At 37.6% G+C, this 10,885-nt stretch overlaps 1 protein-coding gene across 1 annotated transcript; it reads left to right on the top strand.

Moving 5' to 3' along the window:
- The first annotated feature begins 2,944 nt into the window (after positions 1-2,944).
- On the top strand, positions 2,945-10,601 carry Spic (Spi-C transcription factor). The gene is made up of 4 exons (XM_026398239.2): positions 2,945-3,080; positions 4,233-4,345; positions 6,743-6,851; positions 10,174-10,601. The coding sequence occupies exons 1-4, from the start codon at positions 2,945-2,947 to the stop codon at positions 10,599-10,601; spliced, it is 786 nt and encodes a 261-aa protein (XP_026254024.2).
- Positions 10,602-10,885: the final 284 nt, after the last annotated feature.

The following is a 10,885-nucleotide window of genomic DNA, read 5'->3' as shown; positions in this document are numbered from 1 at the left end:
AGGCACTGTGTCTTTTAAAAAAAATCCCCTTTTGTAGCACTTCCTTAAAAACAGCTATTTAATGCAACTCGCCAGTGTGTTCTTGATAGTGATGTCTTGACAATTGTGATATTAATGGCACATCTTTATAAAGGGTTGAAGCGTCTTCCCGGTAAGTAGTCAGCTTGTGTTTTTCAAGATACCTTGTAAGAACTGTTCAGTTTTCTCCTTTGGCTGAATGAGTGTTTCTCAGGCTTTTGTCCTAATTGTCCTCCTATTAAGTTGCAAGATATATTAAGTCACTGAAGCGGTCGATAATGTTTTCAAGGTTTTTTTCCCCTTCCCTTTGGGTTGTTACTTTTAAGAGTTGTGATAATTTTCTGGTGTATTTTAGTGTAAGACAGCAGTTTTATTGAAGTATATAATTCAAAATACAACATTCAGTGCTTCTGAGTCAAGGAATTATTAACTGAAAGTCACTGAGGCAGCTTTTAAAAATTATCCACTACTGATGATATTCATTAAAGATCATAGCTCAAGCAGTGATTTATGGATTTTCTTTTTCTAACTTCTTTTAACTGACTTGATACAGTGATTTTACAAAGCTAAATTGAATTTGATTTTATTTTTGTGGTTTTAAGGATCAAACCCAGGGCTTCACACATGTTAGGCAAGCACTGTATCACTGAACTCCATCCCAGCCAATTGAATAGAATGTTATTGTTTAACAGATTGTATATTTGGATATGTGTAATATTGACAATAGATTGCATCTCCTAATTTACCATGTCTTGTTGTATTAGTATTTAATATGAAAGAGTAAGTTCATTGTATTTGCAGGATAAATGTAGGAACTTGTATGAACAGTTGCTGGATTTGTTCACTGAAATGATAGGCAGTATTGGGCCCACTATATTTATCATATTTCTTAGGTGGGTTGGTTTGTGCCATTCTGTAGAAAGTTGAGTAAAAAACCATTTTAAGCATTGATTGGTGTGATAATTGTCTATTGAAAGCAAAACCTAATTCATTTAAAGAAATAAGGCAATAGATAATGTAAAATAACCTAGGATTCAAGAGATTCTGTGAATTGGCTGCACTGGTTAAATTTTATTTTGTAATGTAAATCCATTTGTCATGAAAAAAAGAGAAGTCTTTTGTGAGATTCTCAGAAGGCAAAAAGGGTTTTTAAAAGTCCACTATCATAAAGGAGGGTTATGCTAAGAAATAGGATTTCGATTGTCAAAACTTTTAAATACTCAAAATGTTTAAAAGGATTTTGAAGTACTTGAAATTCCTGAGCTATATCCCTGAGTTATTTCTGTATTAATCAGTGAAACAGTGTGGACAATTAGCTTTTATTTTTTTAACATTGAATCTTTTTTTTTTAAGTAATTTTTTTTTAGTTGTTCATGGACACAATACCTTTATTTATTTATTTTTTTATGTGGTGCTGCAGAGGGAACCCAAGGCCTCAAATGTGCTAGGCAAGCACTCTACTACTGAGCTATTAACTCTTTTTTTTTTTTTTTTTTTGTATCAGGGATTGAACTCGGGGGCACTTGACCACTGAACTACATCCCCAGCCCTATTTTGTATTTTATTTAGAGACAGGGTCTCACTGAGATGCTTAGCACCTTGCTTTTGCTGAGGCTGGCTTTGAACTCACAATACTCCTGCCTCAGCCTTCAGCTATTTTCATATTTTAAAAGTTGTAATGAGGGCTGGGGATGTGGCTCAAGTGGTAGCCTGCTTGCCTGGCATGCGTGCGGCCTGGGTTCGATCCTCAGCACCACATACAAATAAAGATGTTGTGTCCGCCGAAAACTAAAAAATAAGTATTAAAAAAAAAGTTGTAATGATAGAAGAGTAATAGAAATATTTGTAGGAAATTCTCAAAGAAAATTCAGATGGTATTTTGGTTTATATGTCATTTTCAGAATCAAATTATAAATGCTTAATTTTTAATATTTAACTTTTTCAGAATCGCCACTTAATTAATGAAGCCATGGTAAGTTGACATTTTAAATCTTTATTCTCCATTTTAAAAACAAAATATTTGGATCAAATTAAGCAATTTGAAGTCTTGGAGACATACTTTAGAAATTAACATGATTTTCAAGTAATGATTCACGATGCTGTTCCACTAAACATGTTTTCTTGACCTCTTTTTTTGTCTTTATTCTTTCCTTTCTTTCTAAATTTTATTTTGTTGACCTCTTTTCCTAAATCAGCTTCCTCAAGTCTGATTCCTTGTTAAATTTTTATAATAATGCTAAATATTATATTCTAGGATTAATACTTTTCTCTAAATACTATACTTTAGAGAAGTAGCTCTCACCTGGTATTGACTTTGTCCTCAAGGGCACATTTGGAGAAGTTTTGTTTTTACTGAGGATTGAATCAGGGATGTTCTACCACTGATCTTGTATACCCAACCCTTTTATTTATTTAATTTATTATTATTATTATTATTAGGTACCAGGGATTGAACCTAGAGGCACTTAACCACTGAGCCATATCCCCAGCCCTTTTTTTGTATTTTATTTAGGGACAGGGTCTCACTGAGTTGCTTAGGGCCTCACTGACTAGCTGAGGTTGGCTTTGAACTCATGATCCTCCAGCCTTAGCCTCCGGAGCTGCTGGGATTACAGGCATGAGTCACTGCACTGGGCCCTTTATTTTTTGATAGAGGGTTTTGCTAAGTTCCTTAGGGTCTTGCTGAATTGCTGAGGCTGGCCTGAAACCTGCAATCATCCTGCTCCGAGTCACTGAGATTGCAGGTTTTCACCACCACATGTGACTGAGATGGTTTTGATTGCCACTGGCTCCAGTGCATAGAGAGGGACACATGCTTCTAAACATCCTCTGCACAGGACAGGCCCCCCACAACAAAGACAGCCAAGTCCAAATATCAATAATGTAGAGATCGAAAATACTATTTTGTATCAGGAAAATTAACTTCATGGGTAATTTCAACTCCAACATTCTGCCATCGTTCCAACAGACTTCTGTTGAGCAAGACAAGCTAGGTCAAGCCTTTGAAGACGCTATCGAAGTACTAAGGCATCATTCAACAGGAGATCTTCAACACACCCCAGGTAAAGATAAGTACTTACTCTCTTCTGCTGGTAGGTCATGTGGCTGGTTGGTCACATACATATGTAAGAATAAGAATAATGATCAGGGGGTACGTCAGTGGTAGAGCACTTACCTAGCATCTACGAGGCCTTGAATATGAGCTACAGCATCACAAAAACCAACAAAAACAGCCCAGAAATGATGATGATGACAATAATGATTTTACACTGCTAAAGATCAAACCCAGGGCCTCCCACAAACTGGGAAAATGCTCTACTACTGAACTGTGCCCACAACTGGGGGACACAATTTTCATCTAAAGCACCTAGGATTAATTTTAATGAATGCAAAACATATCCTGGGTTATTTAGGCTAACTAAATTTCAAGTCTCACATACAAAAATGCAGAGATATAGAGAATGACATTCCACATAAGAATACAAATACATAAAATGATTTATTTTTAAGAATGACTGGTGTATTATAATTCCTTTTACTGGGGAGGCCAGATGGGGGCCTCTGAGCCACTGAGCTACATCTCCAGCTCTGAGGCAATCCTCCTGCCTCAGCCTTCCTAGTCACTGAGATGATAGGTATGCACCACTGTGCCAGGCTCAAACTTTAAAAAACTTAAAGAAACTTAGGATGTAGCTCCGTGGTAGAACACTGCAAAAATACATAAAAAAGAATGTCTAGTTGGGACTTATTTATCTAATTGACATTTTAATTACTCAGGAAAGACTTTTTAATTGTTCTAATTTATCTTACACACCTTTCACTCACCCAACAGATAGTCTATTTGGAAAAAAGATGTATTTCCTCCCCCCTCACATTTTCTACAGACTATCTAGTCTAAATAAGATGCAGATAGGTTGCTTGTTGGGTTTATCCAGGGTATTTCAAGAGATTTCCAAGATAAAAGAAATTACAGTGTCTCAGGCTACATGGAACATTGCTCTAAAAAGGGAAATGGATTGTGTTAGAAAATATAATTCTTGCAGAATGGAATAAACACCATAGGGAAAGTACAAAGTGGTAAGAAAACAGGAGACAGTAATTGAATATATAAGCACAGGTGTATGCTTTGACTGCCTCTATCTACATATACATAAATATAAATACAAATAAATATATATGTAAATTTGGACTTTCTGTTTCTATTTTTAACTTAGATTACAAAAATTACCTGACTTTCATTAACCATTGTCCTCACATCAGAGGAAATTCCAGCTACTATGGAGTGTGTCCTACAGAGGAACCCATCTATAATTGGAGAACTGTGATAGTGAGTATCTTTATCAAGTGATCACATTACCAGGAATCAGAGAGAGGATTAAGCTCAGCTCACCATATTGAAACCCCCAAAGGCATGCCCTCCATGAAGTACTTTCTCTAGCCCCACCCAAGTGATTCTAATCGGGAGGGTAATGCACTGATTAGGTTAAGTTATCATAAACCAATCATTGATTAGGTTAAGTTATCATAAACCAATCATTTCACCTCTAAAACCTTTCTGCATTGTCTCACACATGAGCTGTTAGGAGACACATATCCAAGATGAAAATACTAAGGGCCATAAGTTGTGATCTGAACTTGACAGTCAACGTGGAGGATCAGCCCCAATGCTGTTAAGAAGGAAGCTACTCTTTGTCATTACTCTTAGTTTGAATGACTTCTGTAAAGAGGAGGTGTTTTTAGAGTTCTCATATCACTGATTCTCCTTCATCCATCTGGAGAATTGCAAAGACATCTGGTTCCTTTAAAAGACAGGACCAAGACCCAAACTTCCTCTTCTTCTTCTTTTTTTTTTTTTTTTTTTTTTTGTGGATACTGGGAATTGAATGCAAGGGTGCTTTGTCACTGAGCCACATCACCTGCCCTTTTAAAAATGTTTTATTTAGAGACAGAGTCTCCCTGAGTTGCTCAGGCCTTGCTAATTGCTGAGGCTGGCCTCAAACTTGTGATCCTCTTGCTTCAAACTCTTGAGCAGCTGAGATTACAGGCGTGCACCACCGAGCCTAGGCTTCTTTTTCTTTTTTAGGTTGAGACACGGTCTTGATAAACTGCTTAGGGCTTCACAAAATTGATGAGGCTGGTCTTGAACTCAGCTGCAATGATGACAGGCATGCGATACGCCACCAGGCTGGGCTCAACATTCTCCTTCTGGCTTTTCCTATAATCTTGTATGAACTTGCTCTTGCTCTGTTTGCTTTCTTGAACTAGTTACATGTATTGGACCAATTCAATTATATTTTAGTAACACCCCCCCCCACACACAAAGGGAGATGTCCCCAGTATCTTTCCATTTGTGGTACATTGTGTGTGTGTGTGTGTGGTATTTGTGTGTGTCACTGGGGATTGAATCCAGGGTGCTCTACCACTGAGCTACATTCCTAGTTCTTTAAAAAAAAAAAAATTAAATTTTGAGACAGGTTCTTCCTAAGTTTTCCAGACTGGCCTCCTACTTGCAATTCTTTGGCCTCAGACTCCTGAGTGGCCAGAATCATGAGTGTATGTAGCATGTCCTGCTATTCTCTTCCATTGTTTTCTTCATGCAGCTGTTTTATCAAGCAGTCTTAATAAAGGTGGGGTCTAAAGGTAAAATCTTTTTTTTTTCTTCAATCATTACCTTCAACTATGGTATGTCCAACATCCACTTTTCTGTCCCTATAAATTGTTCTGTAGGACATTTCCATAGGACATTTAACTTTGCAACTTTAACCTTTTCTATTTCCATTTAAGGTTGCCAGCCAAAATGCAGAATGCCCAATATTTTTACTTACTAAATCTGGCCGTCCTGCTTCCAGCTCAACTCCAAACCACTGGTGTTCGCATACGCTGAACAGCCACCAGTGGTTAGGGACACCTTGTCTCCTGAGCAGCCTCTTGTGTGGGGTTTGGTAAAATGGGAGTTTGGGCTACTTCCTCCTCTCCCTTCTCTTGAATCCACCTTCCCTTGGCTGCCATCTTTATCCTCCTGTTGCCCAGATGGGCAGCCAACATCTTCCTGCCAGGTGTGGTGGCATGCATCTATAATCTCAGCAACTCTGGAAGCTGAGGCAGGAGAATTACAAGTTAGAGGCCAGTCTCAGCAACTTAGTGAGACCCTGTCTCAAAACAACAACAGCAACAACAATTTAAAGGGCTGGAGATGTGGCTCGGTGGTGAAGCAGGATTGGGTTCAATCCTCAACCATCTTCCTTTTTATATTTAACCATCTTAACTTTTTATATTTAAAACATTTTTTTTAGTTGTAGATGGACACAATACCTTTATTTTATTTCTTTATTTATATGTGGTACTGAGGATCGAACCCAGTACCTCACACATGTTAGGCAAGCACTCTGCCACTGAGCCCCAGCCCCAGCCCTTATTATTTTTGATCTTTCTCATTGGGCATCCTGAGAGGGAAGGAATGAAACAATCCCCTCTCTTTCTCCCAGGGAGAGAGGACATGGAACTCTCCTGGTGAAGCCAAAGACTAAGCTCCACCCCTTGGTCCTCTCTTTATATTGGTTTGATGTTATTCTTTACTGGGCGCTATCTGGCTGCCATTGGGGACAGCAGCTTTTAGAATTTGGGAGATTCTTAGCATTCTTTTTGCTCTTAGCTTTTGATGTTAGCCACCAATTGGGGGCCACAGGAGAACTTCCCACTAACATTCTGTGTATTATTTACACAGAACAGTGCTACAGACTTCTATTATGAAGGTAATATTCATCAACCTCTGCAGAATATAACTGGAAATCAGTTGGCAGAACCTGTTGTCTTCCAGCAAAAGGGAGTGAAAGGTAAATTGATATACCACACCTTCCATAGGCACAGTAACCACGTCATCCTCATAACAGATTTAAAGGGATTTCTGTATCTGTGTTTGAAATTGTATTTACAAAATATTCCCTTTTGGCCAGCCTGTAGTCTCTGTACTTGGAAAGTTGAGGTGGGAGGATGGATTGAGTCCAGAAGTTTGAAACCAGCCTGGGCAACATAAGGAAACTTCATGTCATAAAAAATAAAAGGAAAAATTCTCTCATTACAATAGTGATAATTTAACTCTCCCGAGTTGCTGGGATTATAGGTGTATGCCACTGTGCACATGCAATTTTTAAAATTATACATTATATTACTGATTGATTGATTGATAACAGGGATTGAGCCCAGGAGCACTTAACCACTGAACCACATCCCTAGCCCTTTTATTTGGAGACAAGGTCTCACTAAATTGCTTGGGACCTCACTAAATTGCTGAGGCTGGCCTTGAACTTGTGATCCTCCTGCCTCAGCCTCCTGAGTTGCTGGGATTACAGGCATGCACCACCACGCCCAGCCAAAATTATACACTATTTTAAATGAACATACAAGGGATTGAACCCAGGGCCTCACACATGCTAGGAAAGTGCACTAATACTAACCTATATCCTTTTTAAATTTGATTTTGAGACAGGGTCCAGCTAAATTGCCTGGGTTTTGTTGTCGTTGTTGTTTTTGTTTTGTACCAGGGATTTAACCCAGAGGCACTTAACCACTTAACGCCCTTTTAAAAATATTTTATATTGAGACAGTCTCATTAAGTTATTTAGGGCCTCACTAAATTGCTGAGGCTAGCTTTGAAATCATAATCTTCCTGCCTAAGCCTCCTGAATTCTGAGATTACTGGTATGTACCACCATGCTTGGCTTAAAATAATACATATTTTGGGCTAGGATTGTGGCTCAGTAGTAGAGTGCTTGCCTAGCAAGTGTGAGGCACTGGGTTCAATTCTCAGCACCACATACAAATAAGTGAATAAAATAAAGATCCATCAACAACTAAAAAAATGTTGAAAGAATACATATATTTTTTAAATTGTACAGTAGTATACTATATCCTAGAATCGTAAAATTCTAAATATACCTTAATACTCTAATCCAGCAAGGAATTACATATAAAATTAAACAAAATCAAACACTAGGGAGTGAAACCAGTATTTTTTGTGTTGTGGAGTTGTGCCCTTAGGGAATACATCACCTACTGTTTTCTGTTTTTAGATTTTAGTCTTCCACTCGAAATAGGGACACATTTGAAATGTGATGAAATACAAAGTATTTTGGGTCTTTGTTCTTAGAAGGAAAATTTGTAGACCCATAAAGTAGAACATATATAATTATTAAAAGGCTTGAAGGCATTCTGCATGTATTGATACAGAAAAATACTGTAAAATACATTTTAATTATTTTAATTTAGTTATTTAATTCCATAACTCAAAAGTAATAATGACTCTTAAGTTTTTGTAATTAGAGCTATTCACAAGCATGTAAAGAATAACTATTCATTCTTTTCTTCTCAGTTTATACCCAAAGTAATTCACCATGTTCTCCTATTTGGTATTTAATCTACCAAATAGAATTTTTAGTTTCAGTTCATACTTTTGATCATTTTTATTTTAAAAAATATTTTTGTACTGGGGATTGGACTCAGGAACATTTAACTACTGAACCAAATCCCCAGTCCTTTTTATTTTTTATTTTGAGACAGGGTCTCATTAAGTTGCTTAGGGCCTCCCTAAATTGCTGAGGTTGGCTTTGAACTAGTGACTCCTTCCTCAGCGTCCAGAGTCACTAGGAATACAGGTGTGGTCACCATGCCTGCCTTCCACCCCCCTTTCTTAAGGAATAAAAATTTATACATTTTTCAAAAATTGAGAACTAATTTTAGAAGATAATGATCTCTTAAGACCAACAAGATAACTGGATAAGAGACAGAAGAGTTTTACTTAGTGCTGTGACTTTAATTCATGATGTGTTTTTGGTAAGTCCCTTGCATTTCTCAATTCACCAATTCAAAATAATATAATGCAAATGATAATCTCTGTGAAAGGTTTGTGGCTTTGGGATGAGTGATGACTGATGCAAGAATCTTACTCCCCAGAGACTGATTAAAGGAGTTTGGGAATCAAGTAGTCTACGTTCGCAAGGGAAAAATGGAATTTGTTCATGGATTTTTTTCAACAACTGATGAATCTGTGGGAGCCTTATAGTTACAGGCTAATTCATAAGTCACAAAACAAGCTATGGCTTTTGTTTTCCTGAGTTTTCTATTAGGCCAAAGAATTCTTATCAGCTGGAAAACAAAAAAAAAATAGAAATTCTCTCAAATTTTCCTGCCAAGTTCTTTTGAAATATAAATGGCTGCCTTCATGAAAGGTGCAAAACTTTGGTACCATTTTATTTCATGGCAACAGAAAAAATCAAAATCCCTTTTGTCATTGCTCTTGAATAATGGCATATATATATATATATATATATATATATATACATATATATTTTTTTTTTTTTGCATTTCTACTCCTGTATGTATTTTGTTTTTGTTTTTGTACTGGGGATGGAACCCATGGGTGCTCTACCACTGAGCCACATCCCCAGCCCTTTTTATTTTTTATTTTGCGACAGGGTCTCACTATTGCTTAGGCTGGCCTTGAATTCTCAATTCTCCTGCCTCAGCCTCTGGAGCTGCTGGGATTATAGGCATGTACCACCGCACCTGGCTCTATTTATATTTTTCAAGTCATTGTGCCACTAAATCCAGAGTTGGCATCCTGGCCTAAGTTGTTATGAATAATTCCCTTAATATCACTTTTTATTTGCATCCTGTTTTCCATGTTACGAAGTGCATTTACATCCTTTAATTCATTTGAATAAGGATCCTTCAAAATGTCATGCTTTCTAGAAAAGGCCCTTGAGACATCTCTTTAAAAATACTGAACTTTGCTTTCCATTTCGCTCAGCTTTGTTCTCTAGGAAGCTTAAGATATGACATAAAATGAGAAGTCAGGATTTAACTGAGAAGAAAGACCACATAACAAATGGAGCCCCCAAGTAAAGAGGCTCCGGAATTCCCTGTTCCGGCAAAAGACAGTGCAATTCTTTGGACAATTTCCACCACAAGAGAAGGTCCAGTTGCAACCTCAGTAGGCCAAATAGGTCTTTGACAAAATTTAAGTCCGACAAAATTAAGCCATAAATGCATTTCTAGGAGGGAAGGAGGAGGAAAACCAGTGCCAAGTCAGCTTTTAATGCTGTTGTTACTCCACAAATCCTTCGGAGGAGGTTCTGATGTTGTTTCTCTCCCTTGCAGGCAGAAAGAAGCTCAGGCTGTATGAATACCTTCATGAGTCCCTGTGCGATCCTGAGATGGCCTCCTGTATTCAGTGGGTAGATAAAACCAAAGGCATCTTTCAGTTTGTATCCAAAAACAAAGAAAAACTTGCTGAACTTTGGGGGAAAAAAAAAGGCAATCGGAAGACCATGACTTACCAGAAAATGGCCAGAGCCCTGAGGAATTACGGAAGAACTGGGGAAATCACCAAAATCCGAAGAAAGCTCACCTACCAGTTCAGTGAGACTGTTCTCCAAAGACTCTCTCCACCTCATTTCTTGAGTAAAGAGATTTTCCACTCACAGCCTGTTCAACCTGATCAAGAATATCTCAGTTTAAGTAACTGGAATGTCAATCACACCTATGCCTATGCCAGTTACCATGAGCTAAATTACGTTGAATGCTAAATATTCGCTCTCATTTCCCCATTGCCTGGCATCGGAAAACTCTAGAAGCTTCAGGATTTTTCTCTGAAAGCAGTTGGTCCTCCATTCCCACAGGTTCCACATCCATGGACTCAACCAACCACGGATGGAAAATATTTGAAAAAATGAATGTTTCTGTACTTTACATGTACGAGCTTATTTTCTTGTTATTTTCTCCCAAACGATACGGTAAGAACTATTTAGATAACATTTGTTTTATATTGGTATTATAAGTAATCTAGAGATGATTGGAAGTATTTTAGTGG

This window comes from Urocitellus parryii, chromosome 5 (assembly GCF_045843805.1).
Source record: "Urocitellus parryii isolate mUroPar1 chromosome 5, mUroPar1.hap1, whole genome shotgun sequence".
Classification (NCBI taxonomy): domain Eukaryota; kingdom Metazoa; phylum Chordata; class Mammalia; order Rodentia; family Sciuridae; genus Urocitellus; species Urocitellus parryii.
This window is presented reverse-complemented; position numbering and strand designations above follow the sequence as displayed.